General features: G+C 46.0%; 2 protein-coding genes across 2 annotated transcripts; both read left to right on the top strand.

The window, feature by feature from the left end:
• Window positions 1-8,083: 8,083 nt before the first annotated feature.
• On the top strand, window positions 8,084-9,734 carry LOC115592684 (zinc finger protein OZF-like). Its single transcript, XM_030435731.1, has one exon. The coding sequence runs from the start codon at window positions 8,176-8,178 to the stop codon at window positions 9,568-9,570; it is 1,395 nt and encodes a 464-aa protein (XP_030291591.1). The 5' UTR covers window positions 8,084-8,175; the 3' UTR covers window positions 9,571-9,734.
• Window positions 9,735-11,002: 1,268 nt separating this feature from the next.
• On the top strand, window positions 11,003-12,847 carry LOC115593024 (gastrula zinc finger protein XlCGF8.2DB-like). The gene is made up of 2 exons (XM_030436337.1): window positions 11,003-11,040; window positions 11,604-12,847. The coding sequence occupies exons 1-2, from the start codon at window positions 11,003-11,005 to the stop codon at window positions 12,628-12,630; spliced, it is 1,065 nt and encodes a 354-aa protein (XP_030292197.1). The 3' UTR covers window positions 12,631-12,847.
• Window positions 12,848-21,436: the final 8,589 nt, after the last annotated feature.

A 21,436-nucleotide genomic window follows, 5' to 3' on the forward strand; every position in this document is an offset into this window, starting at 1 on the left:
GTCCATATTTGTTAACATGATGATTAAAAAGTCGAGTTAATCGCTCTCATGTGTCCCACTTATTATCGCTCCTTGTGTCCTGCTTTTATATAAACAGTTTTATGTTAAAAACTTGTAGAATTTACAGTAGCTTCCATGTACAGTTGAGGCCAAAATTATTAGCCACCAGGAATTATAGAACATTTTCATAAAATTCTTCCCATTGATTGCAGCATTGATAAAACTTGATATTATCAAATATTCACTAGTGCTATTTAGTCACTTTTGGTATTAGTATCAGTTTTTTTGGTATCAGTTTTAGGAATGCTTTATATCAAATATAGTCAAAAATGTTAGACCTCGTGATTTTTTTTGCTTTCAAAACACACCTGTGCAGTCAGCTGGCTTCCTAACAACACCTGAGCCTTCAATCAGCACAAAAGGTCTCCTAGGAACAAGGCACTTGTTCACATTATTGAGAGGGACTACTTTTACTCACCATGCCAAAGACAAAGGAAATCAGTCTTGAGCTCAGAAAGAAGATGGTGGAGGCTCATATTAAGGGGGAAGGCTATACTGCTATTTCCAAGCGTTTCACAGTGTCTAGAACCACTTTACGTTGCATACTTGCCAAGTACATGGAGAAAATTCTGTAAGCAGATTAATGATAAGCAAATGGAAAAAGTTGATGTTAGTCAAGATGTTGACATCTTGGTTCTAACCCTAACCCCAGCTTCAGGCTCAGGCTGAATATATATTTCACAATCCTGCACAGCTGGTCTGCACAGGACCTGAGAAGCCTGGAGCTGATCCCATCTGGACCCGTAGCCTTCTTTACCTTCATCTTCCTCAACTCATTTGTCACCTGGTGAGACGAGAGGGACAGAGTGGAGCAGGGGGGCTGAGTGTCGGATGAGGGGGGAGGGTGAATGTCAGGGGGGCAGTGGGGGGAGTCTGCGACATGAAAGCAGTGGAGAGGGAGGTAGAGGTGAGAATGGGGCAGTTGTCTGCCGTCCTGTCTGCCCGCCACAGTTGAAAACTGTCCAGGTTAGCATCCGTGTCCGGAGTCAGCGCCGTTAGCCACGTCTAAGTGAGCACCATGATGCTGCAGTCTCGGTAGTCCCTCTGATGCCAGGTCAGTGCCGTTAGCTCATCCATCTTATTGGGTAGAGATCTCACATTCCCCACGATGAAAGACGGGAGGACGGGTCTGTAGCATCTCCTCCTGCTACGGCAAACAGCTCCGGAACGGCATCCGAGTCTTCTCATCCATCATCTTCTTCTTCATGACTCTGGATGTGTAAAGGTCCTGGATGGTGGGCAGTTTAGCACCAATGTTTTTTTTCTGCAGTCCTGATTGTCTGTTTCAGTCTGTTCCTGTCCTGCTGGGAACTGGATCAGCTGCTCCTGGGGCAGAAAGTTCATCCTATTTGATTATGAAGTCTACATTGGGGGCCCACTTTAGGTCCTGGGAAGTTCCCAGGAACCTGAAGGTTTCCACAACGGACAGGGAGTTATTGAAAATGGTGATGGGGGGCAGTGTAGGGTGGCTACTCCTGAAGTCCACTGTCATCTCCACATTTTTGAGCGTGTTCAGCTCCGAATTGTTCTGACCACACCAGAGGGCCAGCTGTTCCACCTCCCGTCTGTAAGCAGATGAGGCTGACAACTGTTGTGTCAGCCTCATCTGCTGCCTCCTGTCTGTCAGGAAGTTTGTGATCCACTGACAGGTGGAGGCTGGGACGGTTAGCTGGGTGAGTTTGGAGTGGAAGATGTCTGGGATGATGGTGTTGAACGCTGAGTTGAAGTCCACAAACAGGATCCTAGCATGTGTCCCTGGGGAATCGTGGTGTTGCAGGATGTAGTGCAGTCCCATGTTGATTGCCTCATCCACTGACCTGTTCTGACGCCAATATGCAAACTGCATGGGGTCCAACAGGGGGCCTGTGATGTCCTTTGGGTAGCTCAACACCTGTCTCTCAAATAACTTGATGCCCACAGACGTCAGGGCCACGGGCCTGTAGTCATTGAGTTCTGAGATTGGTGGTTTCTTGGGTGAAGCAGGAGGGGACTTCACACAGCTCCAGTGATCTGTTGAAGGTCTGGGTGAAGAGGGGGGCCAGCTGGTCAGCACAGACCTTCAGACAGGAGGGTGAGACGCTGTCTGGACCTGGAGGTTTCCTGGTCTTCTGTTTCCTGAAGAGCTGGCACACATCCTCTTCACAGATACTGAGTGATGGTGGGGGGTCAGTAGGGAGGGATGAGGGTGGTGCAGGGGATGATGAGGGTTGTTTGATGCTGGAGTGGGTGTTGGGTGTGAATGTTAGCTTCTCAAACCTGCAGTAGAAGACATTCAGGTCGTCAGCCAAGTCACACCTCTCCACAATGAGGCAGCCTTGTTAGCTGAGAAGTATCACCCTGTTCCCTGGTGCGTGGGTCCTTTTTTAAGTCCATTCGTTCATACCCGCCTACTTCCTCTAGTTGTTTACTTGTGGGGACTGAGGGCCCCTCCATTCAGTGAGGAAAGAACAGGACGGGTCTGCCTAAAACCACTGGTGAAATATCACTCAAGTGTGTGTGTTGCATGACTGCGATGATGTCCAGTGGACCAGCAGGTCTCTCTATACTTATATGGGAATGTATACATTGAGTTAACTCTGAAGCTCTTAACTGTTGAGCTGTCAACTGATCACCACCTGGTGGTGAGTTGGATCTGCTGGCGGGGGAGGAAGCTGGACAGGCCTGGCAGACCCAAACGTATTGTGAGGGTCTGCTGGGAACGTCTGGCGGAACCCTCTGCCAGGGAGATCTTTAACTCCCACCTCCGGGAGAACTTTGTCCAGATCCCAAGGGAGGCTAGGGACATTGAGTCCGAATGGACCATGTTCTCCACTTCCATTGTTGACGCGGCTGTCCGGAGCTGTGGCCGTAAGGTCTCCGGTGCCTGTCGCGGCGGCAATCCCCGAACCCAGTGGTGGACCCCGGAAGTAAGGGTCGCTGTCAAGATGAAGAAGGAGTCCTACCGAGCATGGCTTGCCCAGGGGACTCCATGAGGCAGCTGACGGGTACCGGCAGGCCAAGCATGCGGCAGCACGGGCAGTCGCGGAAGCAAAAACTCGGGTCTGGGAAGAGTTCGGGGAGGCCATGGAGGAGGACTACTGGTCGGCCTCGAAGAAATTCTGGCAAACCATCCGGCGCCTCAGGAGGGGGACGCAGACCTCCACCAACACTGTTTACAGTGGAGGTGGGGAGCTGTTGACCTCAACTGGGGACATCGTCGGGCGGTGGAAGGAATCCTTCGAGGATCTCCTCAATCCCACTTACACGCCTTCCATAGAGGAAGCAGAGGCTGGGGACTCAGAGGTTGACCCATCCATCACCCAAGCCGAAGTCACTGAGGTAGTCCGGAAGCTCTTCAGTGGCAAAGCACCGGGGGTGGATGAGATCAGCCCTGAGTACCTCAAGTCTCTGGATGTTGTGGGGCTGTCTTGGCTGACACGTCTCTGCAGCATCGCGTGGCTGTCGGGGACAGTGCCTCTGGACTGGCAGACCGGGGTGGTGGTCCCCCTATTTAAAAAGGGGGACCGGAGGGTGTGTTCCAACTATCGGGGGATCACACTCCTCAGCCTCCCTGGGAAAGTCTATTCCAGGGTACTGGAGAGGAGAATTCGGCCGATTGTCGAACTTCGGATCCAGGAGGAACGATGCGGTTTTCGTCCTGGCCGTGGAACACTGGACCAGCACTATACTCTCCGCAGGGTGCGCGAGGGTTCATGGGAGTTTGCCCAACCAGTCCACATGTGTTTTGTGGACTTGGAGAAAGCATTCGACTGTGTCCCTCGTGGCATACTGTGGGAGGTGCTCCGGGAGTACGGGGTCGGAGGCCCTCTGTTAAGGGCTGCATAGTCCTTGTACGACCAGAGCAGGAGCTTGGTTCGCATTGCCGGCAGTAAGTCAGACCTGTTCCCAGTGCATGTTGGACTCCGGCAGGGCTGCCCTTTGTCACCAGTTCTGTTCATTATTTTTATGGACAGAATTTCTAGGCGAAGCCACGGGCCGGAGGGGATCTGGTTTGGCAGCCACTGGATCTCATCTCTGCTTTTCGCGGATGATGTGGTCTTATCGGCTCCATCGAGCCAGGACCTTCAGCATGTCCTGGGGCAGTTTGCAGCCGAGTGTGAAGCGGCTGGGATGAGAATCAGCACCTCCAAATCCGAGGCCATGGTTCTTGACCGGAAAAAGGTGGTTTGCTCCCTCCAGGTTGGGGGAGAGTTCCTGCCTCAAGTGGAGGAGTTTACGTATCTTGGGGTCTTGTTCACAAGTGAGGGAAAGATGGAGCGTGAGATTGCCAGGCGGATCGGTGCAGCAGCCGCAGTAATGCGGTTGTTGTATCGGTCTGTCGTGGTGAAGAGAAAGCTGAGCTGAAAGCTCTCGATTTACCAGTCAATCTACATTCCTACCCTCACATACGGCCATGAACTTTGGGTCATGACCGAAAGAATAAGATCCCGGATACAAGCGGCCGAAATGAGTTTCCTCCGCAGGGTGGCAGGGCGATCCCTTAGAGATAGGGTGAGGAGCTCTGTCACCAGGGAGGAGCTCGGAGTAGAGCTGCTGCTCTTCCACATCGAGAGGAGCCAGCTGAGGGGGCTTGGGCATCTGTTTCGGATGCCCCCGGGACGCGTCCCTCGGGAGGTGTTCCTGGCATGTCCCGCCGGGAGGAGACCCCGAGGAAGACCCAGGGCACGCTGGTGTGACTATGTCACCCAGCTGGCCTGGTAACGCCTTGGGATCGTCCCGGAAGAGCTGGAGGCAGTGTCCGGGGAGAGGGAAGTCTGGGTGTCCCTGCTCAGGCAGCTGCCCCTGCGACCCGGACCCGGATAAGAGGACGAAAATGGATGGATGGATGGATGGGCTCTTAACTGCGGCTACCTTCAGTTCTGACGCACCGCTTCGTAAAAATAATTACTTAGTAAAAATACTTAGTAAAAATAATAGTTTTACTAAAAATGATATTTTTACGAAGGAAAATGACAAAGAGGCAAGAAGAAAGTGTGGTTTCTGGGCTTCCCTTCTTTAAGGTGTCGGCATGTAGTTTGATCATAAAAAGAGTCTGCGGAGTCAAGGCGGGTGGAATGAAGAAGCAATCTTTATTGAGACAAAATCTAGCGCCTTGAATCCTGATCAGAAGCGGCCGCATTCTGATATGATCAAATCTGTGGACAAAACAATGCAAAAATGCTCTGCCCTCTGCTCCCTCAAAACCTCAGCTTCTTCTCTTAGGAGGTTTTCCAAGTGCCACCCCCCCGTTTCTTTCCATGCACCGGCCTTTAGAGCCCCTTTCCCAGTAAACACCCACTTCTTCTAATTGGTCATTTTGGCATATTATCCAATAGCCTAAAAGAGGAGTTGACCTGTTTCTCTACTCTTCTCCCCTAACTCATCTGACCTGGCTGCGGTCAACTGTAGGGCTTGTCCCAAAAATGACCCAAATGGGTTCCCCATCCCTCTATGGGAACATAAACGTTTGGGCATCTCCCACCATTTGGCGGGGCCAACCTCAGGTTTTTAGTACTTTATGATGGCCTGCCGTCTGCTAACCTTTAGCCTTCACCAGTTGAAAAACTACTTTAGGACCCCTGGGGCTGTGAGCTTACTCTGTCTGCATTCGTTAACTCACATGAGGAGAAACAATTAGTCATCATTTAATCTACCCTTAGTAAATTCAAAAATCAGAATGTGTTGCCATCAAGATACCTCAAAAGCAAAAATATGTATTTTAAGAAATATATATTTTTGCTTTCTTCTTGCGTCTTGGGGAGTAACATCACGTGCTCGAGAAGTCACGTTTTCTTCATGAGGACACTCACGTGTAACACCACACAGCCACACAAACAACATGGAGGGAGGAGAGAGATGCGTGTTTTTTTAGTTGGAAATACAGTCATTATTTTGAGTTATTAAAAAACACACACACACACACAAATGCTTGATCAAGGGCCCGACCCGGCCCGAGGATAGTAACAGGAAATATTGGCTCGGGCTCGGGCTCGGGCAGAGGATCTAAGCTCTACTGGACATGGAACCTTTACGTTCACACACTCACTTAAAGCTCAGGGCTGTTTAAGAAACACACAGACATTGACTCATTACATGACAATAAACATGAGCTAGGAGGCAAAACAGCAACTAGAAACCATGCTGAAAAACTCAGAAAAGCTCTGGACTCTGAGGAGTTTTTGAAGAGGCTGTATTATCTATGTCGGATGAATTAAAAAAAAGTCTCAAGTCTAGTATAAATATATATAAATATGTAAGATAAGAATGTTTCATTTTATTGCCGATAAAAGTTGCTGCTGGCTGTTTCATTTGTCTCAACTTTTGTGTTTTAAGGTACATATTTTAAAGACCTGTGTATGGTCATGTTCATAAATAAATAAATACATTTTGTTTGTGTCAAAGGGCGAGCAATTTTTTCTGTTGACCCAGAAGAAATCACCACCTTAGAGTGATATTTATGGCATCTGATGTAGGAGACCAAGCTCTGTGACAGTGTGGCTCTTGACAAAATGGCCAGTGGAAACAACCTATTTTAATCGAAATAACTACTACTAAATTATTATTATTGTAAATATTATTTTTATTAAGTTTAGAATAACCTTGTGCACATATATTTTTTGTCAGTCCCATATAATCTTGTTAATTACACTACTTTGTATTTTTGTATTAATTTATGGTTTCAGGCGCATTGTTTGCATTGAAAGACATTTATTGTTGTGAATCAACCGTTAAAGTTGTTAAATGTGTTTCCTTTCTGTTTGCTTTCTAAGTGCTCTGGACCTCCACAGCCACCGTAGTGTCGTATGGACGTGGTTTGTAGGGGGCGTGGTTAGTAGCGGCTCTGTCTGATCTTCAGATCACTCACGAGGTAACAGAAGTAAACAGTAGCAGCTAGCAGCATTAGCTGGCTGTGTGTAATGAATGAAGTGAAGACGGTACTGAGTCACAGCGCAGCTCATTATTGAAAGAGTAATTAAAGAACAATGAGTTCAGTTGAGAGTTTGAGAGAGTTTGTCAACGAGCGACTAACTGCTGCTGCTGAAGAAATATTCAGAGTTTTTAAAACAACTATCGTCCAGTACGAGGAAGAGATCGATCGGCAGCGCGTCATGCTGGATATCTGCTGGAAACCCCAAGTAAAGTTACACAGGATAGGTGAGTAAAAGTTTCTTATTTTAATAACACTAATGTTCAGAGCCCTGGAGTGGCCACAGAGGGGGACATATGCATCGCAGCCACGTTTCACTACATGGAGCGAACATACGAGTGTTTCCCTCGTTTTGGTTCATTCCACTCCGGGACTCCGGAGGTTCTGAGTGTCCGCTGCACGGCTGGGCTCCGTTCTATAGAAGACCGCGGCGAAACTCCGCTCAGAAAATGATGATTTTACACACAAAACGTTCCGAAACATGTGAGGAGCACTAAAACTCAACAGAAAGAGGTGTGTCTCATTCAACCTGTTAGGAAGACATTTCGGCACTGATTTGGAGTCAGTGGGTCAGATGAGATGGAAGCTATTGGAAACATTACATTTCACATCAAAAACATTAATGACAGATATGAGGAGCAGTAAAGTCCATATAAATAACAAGGTGTGTCCTAATCACCCAGTGTATTAATACAATTCGGCATCGGTTTGGAGTCAGTGGGTCAGATGACCTGGAAGCTATTGAAACTTTCTGAGTGTTTCTACTTGTTGTTATTCGGCCTTTTCTCTGTGGGCCTCGATGCCCTTGTAAATGAGGGTTGCCTCTCAATGATCTCTGGAGGATAAATAAAGGTTGATTGGTTGATTAAATATTGTCTGTCTTTTGTTGTGTGTCCCTCCAGAGCTCCCACAGCAACATGTCTGTAAGGAGGAGGAGGTTCTGGCTGACCAGCAGCTCTGTAACCAGGAGAGGAACTCCAGTCTGGACCAAGAGGACCCAGAGCCTCCAGAGATTAAAGAGGAACAGGAGGAACTCTGCACCAGTCGGGAGGGAGAGCAGCTTGTACTGAAGGTGGAGACGGATACCGTCATGTTGACTCCAGCTTATGAGGAAAGTGACCACAGTGAAGCAGAACCAACAAGTGACCACCAGCTCCTCTCTAACAACTCTCATGTAGCTGAGAGCCCAGACCAGAAAGGAGGAAAACATGGAGACTCAGGATCAGCTGGAGATGGAGAGCAGAAGCAACAGAATAGACATCACGGAAGCAACAGTCACAGTGATTATGCAAAAAAACTCATCAGACATTCAACATAACACTCACCCAGGTGAAAAGTCCTTCAACTGTGACACATGTGGAAAGACTTTTAAGTTTACGTCCCACTTGAATTCACACCTGAGAATCCACACGGGCGAGAAACCGTATTCTTGCAAAACATGTGGTAAAGATTTCAGGAAACCGAGTGAATTAACAATTCACATGAGAGTCCACACGGGTGAGAGGCCCTTTTCTTGCAACACGTGTGGGAAAGCTTTCAGTAGACGTACACGCTTGGTAGGCCACCTGAGAATTCACACAGGTGAGAAGCCGTATTCTTGCAAGACATGTGGAAAGACTTACAGGCTAAACAGATCCTTAACATTCCACATGAAAACTCACACAGGTGAGAAACCGTTTACTTGCAAAACATGTGGAAAAGCTTTCAGACAACATGCACACATAGCAGAACACATGAGAATCCACACAGGTGAGAAACCGTATCCTTGCCAACCATGTGGGAAGTCTTTCAAGTCTTGTGGTGAGTTAAGAAAACATATGAGAATCCACACAGGTGAGAAACCTTTTAACTGTGGAATTTGTGGGGAGGCTTTCAGGCTTCGTACTCGATTGACTTGTCACATGAGAACTCACACAGGTGAGAAACCATATTCTTGCCAAACATGTGGGAAGACTTTCATGGTAAAAGGTAACTTAACAGTTCACATGAAAGTCCACATGGATGAGAAACCATATTCTTGCCAAACATGTGGGAAAACATTCCGTGATTCAGGTGGTTTGAAAAGGCACATGAGAACTCACACAGGTGAGAAGCCGTTTACTTGCAATACATGTGGGAAAGCTTTCACGCATGACAGTACCTTAACAGCTCACATGAGAATCCACACAGGGGAGAAACCGTATTCTTGCCAAACATGTGGGAAGACTTTTAATAAAACCAGTAACTTAATAGTTCACATGAGAACTCACACAGGTGAGAAGCCATATTCTTGCCAAACATGTGGGAAAGATTTCAAGTCTCATGCTGAATTGAATCAACACATGAGAATCCACACAGGTGAGAAACCATTTACTTGCCAAACATGTGGGAGAGCATTCAGGCATCATTGTAACTTAACACGTCACATGAGAACTCACATAGAAGAGAAGCCATATTCTTGTGAAACATGTGGGAAAGATTTCAAGTCTCATGTTGAATTGAAGATACACATGAGAATCCACACAGGTGAGAAACCATTTACTTGCCAAACATGTGGGAGAGCATTCAGGCATCATTGTAACGTAAAACGTCACATGAGAACTCACACAGGTGAGAAACCGTAATTTTGCCTGGGTAAAGTTTGTCTGATCAGTCTGCTCTGACAAGACATTTGATGACACGTACAGGCGAGTAGCCTTGTATTTGCAAAATATGTTGGAGGTGGTTCAGTTCTAGTGTTTCATGCATAATTGCAGAACTTTAACTTTAAATGAGCTACTTGTAGAATCCTCAGAGGATCAATATACACAGGAGAAATGATGAGCTGATGCTGAATGTGAACAATTTCCCCTTAAGAAAATGTCAAAATATGTTTATGTGTCTATCTTCATGCTGATTTGCCATATTTGTTAACATGATGATTAAAAAGTCCAGTTAATGAGTCACGTGTGTCTCACTTATCACTCCTCGTGTCCTGCTTTTATGTAAACATTTATGTTAAATACTTGTAGTTTTTACAGTAGCTTCCATGTATGTAACCAAACAGTTAGCTGTTAGTTCAAAGAAGCAGTTTAGAAAAGAGTCCCACATTTATTTGTGGAATTAAGCAGAGTAGATCCACACCTTAATACAAGGAGCACACAAACAAAAAGTATAAAAAAGGTTGAATGTTTATAAATAATTATTAACTAATAAGTATAATTAAATGTCTTTTTGAGTCTGCTTAGCAACTGGAGAACATTTGTCGACCCAATAATTTTCTTCAAGTTTAAAACTGTAGTCAGATATGTCTTAAACAACTTCTGGATTAAATGTCTCCAGTCTGAAGCGGAACTAAAAGCCTCCGCACTTCCCCTGTCGGAGCTTTAGAGCGTGACACCCAGCGGAAGTAAACAGCAGCTAGCAGCATTAGCTGGCTGTGTGTATGAATGAAGTGAAGACGGTACTGAGTCACAGCGCAGCTCATTATTGAATGAGTAATTAAAGAACAATGAGTTCAGTTGAGAGTTTGAGAGAGTTTGTCAACGAGCGACTAACTGCTGCTGCTGAAGAAATATTCAGAGTTTTTAAAACAACTATCGTCCAGTACGAGGAAGAGATCGATCGGCAGCGCGTCATGCTGGATATCTGCTGGAAACCCCAAGTAAAGTTACACAGGATAGGTGAGTAAAAGTTTCTTATTTTAATAACACTAATGTTCAGAGCCCTGGAGTGGCCACAGAGGGGGACATATGCATCGCAGCCACGTTTCACTACATGGAGCGAACATACGAGTGTTTCCCTCGTTTTGGTTCATTCCACTCCGGGACTCCGGAGGTTCTGAGTGTCCGCTGCACGGCTGGGCTCCGTTCTATAGAAGACCGCGGCGAAACTCCGCTCAGAAAATGATGATTTTACACACAAAACGTTCCGAAACATGTGAGGAGCACTAAAACTCAACAGAAAGAGGTGTGTCTCATTCAACCGGTTAGGAAGACATTTCGGCATTGATTTAGAGTCAGTGGGTCACATGAGATGGAAGCTATTGGGAAAATTACATTTCACTTAACAACATTAATGACAAATATTAGGAGCGGTAAAGTCTATATTACAAGGTGTGTCCTAGTCATCCAGTGTATTAATACAATTCAGCATCAGTTTGGAGTCAGTGGGTCACATGACCTGGAAGCTATTGAAACTTTCTGAGTATTTCTACTTGTTGTTATTCGGCCTTTGTTCTGTGGGCCTCGATGCCCTTGTAAATGAGGGTTGCCTCTCAATGATCTCTGGAGGATAAATAAAGGTTGATTGGTTGATTAAATATTGTCTGTCTTTTGTTGTGTGTCCCTCCAGAGCTCCCACAGCAACATGTCTGTAAGGAGGAGGAGGTTCTGGCTGACCAGCAGCTCTGTAACCAGGAGAGGAACTCCAGTCTGGACCAAGAGGACCCAGAGCCTCCAGAGATTAAAGAGGAACAGGAGGAACTCTGCACCAGTCGGGAGGGAGAGCAGCTTGTACTGAAGGTGGAGACGGATACCGTCATGTTGACTCCAGCTTATGAGGAAAGTGACCACAGTGAAGCAGAACCAACAAGTGACCACCAGCTCCTCTCTAACAACTCTCATGTAGCTGAGAGCCCAGACCAGAAAGGAGGAGAACATGGAGACTCAGGATCAGCTGGAGATGGAGAGCAGAAGGAAAAGAAAAGACGTCACGGAAAAAATAAAAAATCTACCTCATCAGACATTCAACATAACACTCACCCAGGTGAAAAGTCTTTCAACTGTGACACATGTGGAAAGAAGTTTAAGTTTAACTGCCACTTGAATTCACACCTAAAAATTCACACAGGTGAGAGGCCGTATTCTTGCCAAACATGTGGGAAAGTATTCAGCCGACAAGAAAACTTGACAGTCCACATGAGAATCCACAAAGGTGAAAAGTTGTATTCTTGCAAAACATGCGGAAAGACTTTCAGTTCTAGTGGTGGGTTAAAAAATCATACGAGAAGCCACACAGGTGAGAAACCTTTTACCTGTAGAATTTGTGGGCAGGCTGTCGGGAGTCATGCTGCATTCATTTATCACATGAGAACCCACACAGGTGAGAAGCCATTTGCTTGCAACACATGTGGGAAGACTTTCAGGTGGCGTGGTGACTTAAAAAAACATACAAGAAGCCACACAGGTGAGAAGCCGTATTCTTGCCAAAAATGTGGGAAAGCTTTCAGCCAAAGTGTTAACTTAAGAACTCACATGAAAACTCACACAGGTGAGAAACCCTTTACTTGCAAAACATGTGGGAAAGCTTTCAGCCGACACGAAACCATGACAGTCCACATGAGAATTCACACAGGTGAGAAACCGTTTACTTGCAAAACATGTGGGAAAGCTTTCAGCCGACATGAAACCATGACAGTTCACATGAGAATCCACACAGGTGAGAAACCGTTTACTTGCAAAACATGTGGGAAAGCTTTCAGCGGACGTACACGCTTGGCAGTCCACATGAGAACCCACACAGGTGAGAAGCCGTATTCTTGCAAATTATGTGGGAAGACTTTTACTCAAACCTGTAACTTAACAAATCACATGAGAATCCACACAGGTGAGAAACCGTATTCTTGCAAATTATGTGGGAAGACTTTCAAGCAAACCAGTGCTTTAACAGCTCACATGAGAACTCACACTGGTGAGAAACCATAATTTTGGCTGGGGAAAGTTTGTCTGCTTTGACAAGACATTTGATAACACGTACAGGCGAGTAGCCTTGTATTTCCAAAACATGTTGGAGGTGGTTCAGTTCTAGTGTTTCATGCACATTTGCAGAGCTTTAACTTTAAATGAGCTACTTGAAGAATCCTCAGAGGATCAATATACACAGGAGAAATGATGAGCTGATGCTGAATGTGAACAATTTCCCCTTGAGAAGATGTCAAAATATGTTTGTGTTCATCTTCATGCTGATTTGTCCATATTTGTTAACATGATGATTAAAAAGTTGAGTAAATCGCTCTCATGTGTCCCACTTATTATCGCTCCTCTTGTCCTACTTAAAAGTCTTTTTGAGTCTGCTTAGCAACTGGAGAACATTTGTTAGCCTAATAACTTTCTTTAAGTTTAAAACTGTAGTCAGGTATTTTTTAAACACGTTCTGAATTAAATGTCTTCAGTTTGAAGCGGAACTAAAAGCCTCCGCACTTCCCCTGTCGGAGCTTTAGAGCGTGACACCCAGCGAAAGTAAACAGTAGCAGCTAGCAGCATTAGCTGGCTGTGTGTAATGAATGAAGTGAAGACGGTACTGAGTCACAGCGCAGCTCATTATTGAATGAGTAATTATTGGGAATGTGGCCTGGCTATGTGACATGTACTGACCTTTTAATACGAATGTACCGTAAATATCCTGAACAGAACATCAGGAAATACGAATGAGATAATGTTGAATAAGCACACACAGACACACACGCTGTTAAACCAGATGGAGGGAATTTGAGGTATGAAATTTTAGGTCAGTCCAATAAATAAACAGGAACCCACTATCTGCAAGCCTTGTCTCTGGGTGATTATTCTGAGAGATTTCTCCACAACATAATTGGCGTCACAAACAGGATTGACATTAAAGGACAGCTCTACAGTCTGCATCTTGACAAATCCTGGTTCACAGCCAAACTCTGACAGCTAAGGTTGCGAAAGAAGGATGCATTCAGAAGTGGGGACAGGGACAGGTTTAAGAAGTCAAAATACAGCTTCTGCAAGGTGGTGAGAGAAGCCTCACAACAGTACTCTGAGAAACTCCAACACCAGTTCTCAGGTAACGACTCTGGTTCTGTTTGGAAGGGGTTCAGACAGATTACAAATCCCAAACCCAAACCCCCCCACTCCGTCAACGACCTGTGACTTGCAATGAACTGAATGAGTTCGACTGTTGCTTTGAGAGACAAATAGTGCGTTTACATGACACTCAAGAAAACCGAATTACTGCGTTAGTCTGACTATGATCGGATCTTTAAGATGCATGTATACACCTTAGTATGACTAAATTCGAAGTAGGATGGCGACCGCATCGTCTTTCTTCCAAAATCACCGTAAGAAAGAGCGCCATTGTGCATCTACTGTCTTTAATTATCATGTACACAATATTCGAAGTGTACAGAGATGTAGTTTCGTCTCGCTCTTTGTACGCCATCTTTCTCGAATGCCGAAGCAGTTTGTTGTTGCTGGTGATGTAAAGAGGTCAGCCGGAGGTGGCTCTGTTACCACTAGTTGAAATGGGCACAGCGCCACCCATCGTACTTGGTTATGACATGCTTCGGCCAATAATTCGATTTTCTCACCAGCATGTATACTCGACAACTGCAGTTGTCTGATTGAGTAGCATGGCTGTAATCTGACTAAGATGTGCATGCTTAACATACTGATTGACATCTCTCAGTCTGCAGGAGGGAGCTCAGGAGACAGAACCCCCGTAAAGCAGCAGCTGTGTGACTTGCACAGAAAGCCAGCACTGCGGCTCCTGAAGAGGTGTGACGGTCATGATGATGACATCGGTGTGTTTTTAAGGTGTCTCCAAGGTGTCCTCCTGTCAATCTAATATTGTGGACAGTTTATAATCAGATGGATGATGTTATAATGTGTAGTGATAGAGATCCTGACCCACCAAACATCCTGAAAAGTGACAGAGCTAAATTTTTGCACTAAATTACATAATTATACATAATCACCATCAGCAAACAGGAAGCTGTCTGACTCTGTCACTCGCGGGGACGGAGGCTGTTCTCTGGGGTTCACTGACATCTTAATCTCGAGGGCTGACGGTAGCAGTGATTTATTCTCATCACAAACACTCTTTTTTTCTGGTGACAGATGCTGTTTTTCAGACAGAAATGTGTAGAAGAGTCGTTAGGACGGGCGGGAGGACAGACAGGAGGATGAACGCTTCTCCACGTACAGTTGTAGTATTTGTTCTTATCACATAAGTTGCCAAAGACAGTTACTACGTTACTTTTGTTTGGTCCTGTAATGTTGCTTTGTGGGACATTTCTCTGTATTCAATTGAGTGAAGGACCTGTGTAGTTAACCGTCCATCTGACCGACACGCCCCAACTCAACACCGTCGGCTTATTCATTCACACTGGTTGGGTTCACCAATTAAGCGGCCCTGATACTACCTTCAGAGGCAGAACAGCGCCAGAGTGAAAATTTCACCCCTCGCCACATCTGAAACTTTCACACAGAGGAGGGTGCGGAGAATTGCAGGATCCCCGCATGCAAACGGCAGTGTGAATGGGGCTTCTATCTCTCATCCACCCTGAAGCACTGCGCTGACCAGCTGTCTCCAGTGTTCACAGGCATCTTCAACACCTCACTTGAGACGTGTCATGTGCCAGCCTGCTTCAAAGTCTCCACCATCATCCCCATCCCCAAAAAGCCAAGGACTACAGGACTGAATGACTACAGACCTGTTGCCCTGACCTCTGTGGACAATACATCCTTAACCAACCCACTCCTGGAGTCATTGCAGTTCGCCTACAGAGCCAACAGGTCTGTAGACGATGCAGTAAAGACGGCCCTGCACTACACCCAGCATCTGGACTCCCCAGGAACATATGGAGGATCCTGTTTGTGGACTTCAGGACAGTACAAACTGTGCCTGACTCCACCTGCAGGTGGATCACAGACTTCCTGTCAGCGCATGAAGTTGGGGAAACGTTTCTCTGAATCCCAGACCATCAGCACCAGATTCCCCTAGGGCTGCGTTCCTTCTCCCCCGCTCTTCTACCTGTACACCTTTCTTGGTCGATAAAAAGGATAAGACTCTCCGTCCCCGCATTGACTACCGAGGCCTGAACAACATCACCATTCGGAACAGGTATGCCCTTCCTCTTTTTTCATCTGCTTTTGAAATTTTATAAGATGTTTCATTTTTCACCCAACTAGATATCCATAATGCTTATCATCTGGTCAGAATAAGAGAAGGGGATGAGTGTAAGACTGCTTTTAGTTCTCCTAGTGACTGGACCAGTTTGGTTTTGTGTATTTAGATGACATTCTTATTTTCTTTTCTGATGAGCAGACGCACATCCAGCTTGTGACAGGTGTTGAAGCGTCTCCTCCATCACCAGCTCTTTGTGAAAGCTGAAAAGTGTGAATTTCATGTCCCAACTGTGTCATTTTTGGATTTAGTTGTTTCGGGCAACAGCTTCCAGATGGACACTGCTAAGGTCAGTGCGGTGGTGGATTGACCCATTCCCACTAGCTGCAAGCTAGTCCAACGCTTCCTGAGGTGATTTAGACCTTCCTGGTCTAAATCACTGTGAAACTGTGTTAGACTCCCTCTCGAGAGATCAAGTTAGTAGACCGCAAATTTACAGAGTTTTATCAACCTCAGAAACGACCGCACAACAACAATACACTTCAGTAAATGGATCCAAATATAAACTGCCACCAAAAAGCTACAAATAATGCTCAGAACAACACCAAACTTCAGCAACAGTCCAAATAGGGTCTCAGCACATAGGCGGGGCATCTAACCTCTGCTATACCCATTCCTGGTATGGATCGGTCACAAAAACCTGGAGTAGATTCGGTCCGTTAAGCGACTCAACTCAAGGCAAGCCAGATGGGCACTTTTATTTAATCGCTTTGACTTTCCCTGCTTATCACCCTGGCTCAAAGAATGTTAAGCCTGATGCTCTGTCCCGCCTGTTTGATTCTAGTCCAAAATCCCCAAGCTATATCCTGCCTCCTTCCTGCACGGTTGGGGCAGTCACATGGGGAATCAAGGAGAAGGTCAGACAGGCCACCTCTACCTCTAATATACCCGATCCAGAACTGGTTGTTTGTTAATGTCTCTCTCTTATCTCAGGTAATCCACTAGGCTCACACCTCCCTCCTGTCCTGCCATCCAGGTGTCAAGAGAACATGCTTGGTCATCACACATCAATTCTGGTGGCTTGCCATGGAAAAGGGGGTGGGCAAGTATGTGGCCGCCTGTCAGGTCTGTGCAAGGAACAAGGTCTCTCGTCCCCCTCCAGCAGGGCTTCTCTGTCCTCTTCCGGTGCCCCATCGCCCCTGGTCTGACATCTCCCAGAACTTTGTCACTGGGTTGCCCCCCTCTGAAGGTAACACAACCATTCTAACTGTAGTGGACAGATTTTCTAAAATGGTTCACTTTGTTCCTTTTCCAAAGTTGCCCCCCGCCAAGGAAACGGCAGAGGTAATACTGCGGCTTGTTTTCCACTCACGTGGGTTCTCTAAGGACGTGTCAGATCAAGGATCGCAGTTCGCCTCCCGGGTCTGAAAGGCCTTTTGCTCTCTCCTAGGCACAACAGTCAGCCTTACCTCTGGATAACATCCCCAGTCAAACAGCCAGAATGAACATCTTAACCAGGAGCTGGAGACCGGACTACATTGTCTGGTTTCCCAGAATCCGTCTAAATGGAGCAGACACCTCATCTGGGTTAAGTCTTACCACAACACCCTGCCCTGTTCTGCCTCTGGTCTTTCCCCCTTCCAGTGCACCTACGGTTATCAGCTGCCATTGTTTCCAGTCCTGGAGGAAGAAGTCAGCGTTTCTTCAGCACAGGTCCTCATTCGTTGTTGCCACAGAATCTGGACGGGAGCTTGTCAGGAGCTTCTTTGGAGCTCAGCCAGGACCAAGAGGGCAGCTGACCGCTGGCGAATCCCAGCTCCTTCCTACAAGCCTGGGCAGATGGTGTGGCTTTCTGCTAAGGATCTCCCCTTGCAAATGGAATACCACAAGTTGGGTCCTTGCTTCGTAGGTCCCTTCCCCATCTCCAAAGTGGTTAATCCGGCAGCCGAGTGGCTCAAGCTTCTGAGGTCCGTGAGAATGCATCCAACGTTTCACGTGGCCCGGATCAAGCCGGCGATGGAAAGCTCTCTGGTACCAGCCCCCAAACCACCACTGCCCCCTGGTGGGGGCGGTGACCATGACGCGGTTCGTCGGCGTGGTTGTGGTCACAGTACCTGGTGGATTGGGAAGGATACGAACCTTGAAGAGAGTTGCTGGGTCTCGTCCAGTAACAATATGGACCCCACTCTCATCCAGGATTTCCGCCGCTGCCAGCCTTAGATGTCAGGTGCCGTCCCTAGAGGGGGATTCGCTCCATGTTATAGTTTTCTTCCCGTATTATTTTGTTGTATGTATTTTTCCTCTCTTTTTTACTTTCACCTGTTCCCTCTGTGTGTGTATGTATAGTCTGTGTGTATATGTATAGTCCCTGTGTTTCCCCTGTCTATTGCACGTTTGTCTTGTGTCTCTGTGCATAGCGTCCTTGCCTTTTGTTCCTAGTGTTTGAAGTATTTGACTGTCTTAATCAACTAAAGACATGGCTACAAAGAAACTAGGAGAAGACATGGAGGAGGTTAAAAAATCTTTGAACTTCATGTCAGAGGAGCTAAATAAGGTGGTAAAGCAACAGATGGGACAACTGGAATTAACTGAAAAAGGGAAACAACTGAAGGCTGTGATCAAAGAAGAAGAAAAAGAAAATTGAAGAGCTTGAAAGATGAGTGGATGATTTGGTGCAATACACAAGGATGGAAGATCTTGTGATATCTGGACTTGAGACAACCCGACGTCGCATCACAGCAGGGGACAAGGAGGGTGAGGATGCACCAAGAGGTAACTACACACACTTGAGCAGCAAGCCATCAACTTCTTCAACAACAAAGACATTCCTGTGGGTGTAAAAAGATAGCTGCTTGCCCGACTATACCCCAAAGATGAGACAACAGGCCCAACAGGCCCAACATCATCATTCGAAATGTAGTAAAAAATACAAAAATAAGGTGCTAAAACTAAAATGGTGACATTGCAAGACGAGCTAAAATCCTGAAAAGGGAAGAGCAGATATAGGACACTTGGACAAGGAACTGCAGAATAATTGTAGACCTCAGTACCCAGACTTCAGTACCATACAGCCATATGCACATGGTCCTACTGAGTGGATGATGGACTTACCTCCTTGGGAGACCAGAATTCCAGCTCAGATATAAGCTTCTGAGCAGCACTGAACACCCCAGGTAACTCTTCCCTAACCATACCTCTTCACTCCACAGATTTCCAACAAATCACTACCTCATGAGAACAACCACAAACCAACAAAACAACACTTCATTTGAAGAGAGTATACACAAGCATTCATAACACCCACATACACATTACATGACACCTGACATAAACATATGCCACAGTTATATGTCAAATACTTGTAGTTTTTACAGTAGCTTCCATGTATGTAACCAAAATGTTAGCTGTTAGTTCAAAGTAGCAGTTTAGAAAAGAGTCCCACATTTCTTTGTGGAATTAAGCAGAGTAGATCTACACCTTAATATAAGGAGCACACAAACATAGTGTGAACACACTGTGTGAAAAGATTATAAAGATGATGTTAAATATAGTTAATAAAATCAATTTAAATAACATGAAAGAAATGTGGAAATTATTAAAAGTCTTTTTGAGTCTGCTTAGCAACGGGAGAACATTTGTTGACCCAATAATTTTCTTCAGGTTTAAAACTGTAGTCAGATGTATTTTAAACAAGTTCTGAATTAAATGTTTTCAGTCTGAAGCGGAACTAAAAGCCTCCGCACTTCCCCTGTCGGAGCTTTAGAGCGTGGCACCCAGCGGAAGTAAACAGTAGCAGCTAGCAGCATTAGCTGGCTGTGTGTAATGAATGAAGTGAAGACGGTACTGAGTCACAGCGCAGCTCATTATTGAATGAGTAATTAAAGAATAATGAGTTCAGTTGAGAGTTTGAGAGAGTTTGTCAACGAGCGACTAACTGCTGCTGCTGAAGAAATATTCAGAGTTTTTAAAACAACTATCGTCCAGTACGAGGAAGAGATCGATCGGCAGCGCGTCATGCTGGATATCTGCTGGAAACCCCAAGTAAAGTTACACAGGATAGGTGAGTAAAAGTTTCTTATTTTAATAACACTAATGTTCAGAGCCCTGGAGTGGCCACAGAGGGGGACATATGCATCGCAGCCACGTTTCACTACATGGAGCGAACATACGAGTGTTTCCCTCGTTTTGGTTCATTCCACTCCGGGACTCCGGAGGTTCTGAGTGTCCGCTGCACGGCTGGGCTCCGTTCTATAGAAGACCGCGGCGAAACTCCGCTCAGAAAATGATGATTTTACACACAAAACGTTCCGAAACATGTGAGGAGCACTAAAACTCAACAGAAAGAGGTGTGTCTCATTCAACCTGTTAGGAAGACATTTCGGCACTGATTTGGAGTCAGTGGGTCACATGAGATGGAAGCTATTGGGAAAAAATATATTTTCACATTAAAAACATGAATAACAGATATTAGGAGCAGTAAAGTCCATATAACAAGGTGTGTCCTAATCACTCAGTGTATTAATACAGTTCAGAATCGGTTTGGAGTCAGTGGGTCACATGACCTGGAAGCTACTAGGCGTTTTTAAACAGCCTCTCCGCATTATCTCCGGAGCGGTGGTTCGGCAATTCTCTGTCGATGTAATCACACAGAGAAGCATCTCCGCCTTCAGGTCTAATTCACACAGAAAGCCGGCGCTGCGGCTCCTAAAGAGGCGTGATGGTACACGTCATGTTGATGACGTCGGTGTTTCCCAGGTGTCCCCCTGTTAATCCAAAATCCGCGGACAGTTTATAATCATATGGATGCTGTTATAATGTGTAGTGATTGAGATCCTGACCCACCAAACATTCTGGAAAGTGACAGAGTTAAATTTTTTACGCTAATTTACATCAGTAAACAGGACGCTATCTGACTCTGTCACTCGTGGGGATGGAGGGCAGAAGGGCTCACGGTCGCAGTGATTTATTTTCATCACAAACACTCGGTGAGTTAAAGTTTTTTGCCGGTGACAAACGCTGTTTTCTGAGCAAAAATGTGAGGAAGAGTCGGGAGGACAGGTGGAGGACAGACAGGAGGACAGGCAGGAGGACAGGCAGGAGGACAGACGCTTCTCCACGTACAGCTGTTGTATTTCTTTTCCTCATATAAGTTGCTAAAGACAGAACAGTTACTACGTTACTTTCATTCGGTCCTGTAACGTTGCTTTGAGGGACATTTCTCTGTATTTAGTTGAGTGAAGGACCTGTGCAGTTATCAGACTGTCAGGCCGACACGCCCTCGCTCCGCGGCTCCGGATTATCTGTTCACACTGGGACGGCTCACCAAAAATGCGGCCCTGATACTACCTCCAGAGGCGGATCAGCGCCGGAGCGAAATTTCCCCCCTCTCCACATCTGAAACTTTCACACAGAGGAGGGTGCGGAGAATTGGCGCAGGATCCCCGCATGCAAACGGCAGTGTGAAAGAGGCTACTGAAACTTTCTGAGTATTTCTACTTGTTGTTATTCGGTCTTTGTTCTGTGGGCCTCGGTGCCCTTGTAAATGAGGGTTGCCTCTCAATGATCTCTGGAGGATAAATAAAGGTTGATAGGTTGATTAAATATTGTCTGTCTTTTGTTGCGTGTCCCTCCAGAGCTCCC

The sequence above is a fragment of the Sparus aurata genome, chromosome 12 (assembly GCF_900880675.1).
Source record: "Sparus aurata chromosome 12, fSpaAur1.1, whole genome shotgun sequence".
Taxonomy (NCBI): domain Eukaryota; kingdom Metazoa; phylum Chordata; class Actinopteri; order Spariformes; family Sparidae; genus Sparus; species Sparus aurata.

What these genes read in the sequence shown, in the direction of transcription:
- LOC115593024 (XM_030436337.1), top strand. Translation starts at nt 11,003, where the DNA reads ATGACAAATATTAGGAGCGGTAAAGTCTATATTACAAG. An exon ending in GGTAAAGTCTATATTACAAG is followed by an intron (nt 11,041 to 11,603) that starts GTGTGTCCTAGT and finishes CTCAGGATCAGC; the next exon opens with TGGAGATGGAGAGCAGAAGG.
- LOC115592684 (XM_030435731.1), top strand. Translation starts at nt 8,176, where the DNA reads ATGGAGACTCAGGATCAGCTGGAGATGGAGAGCAGAAGCAACAGAATA.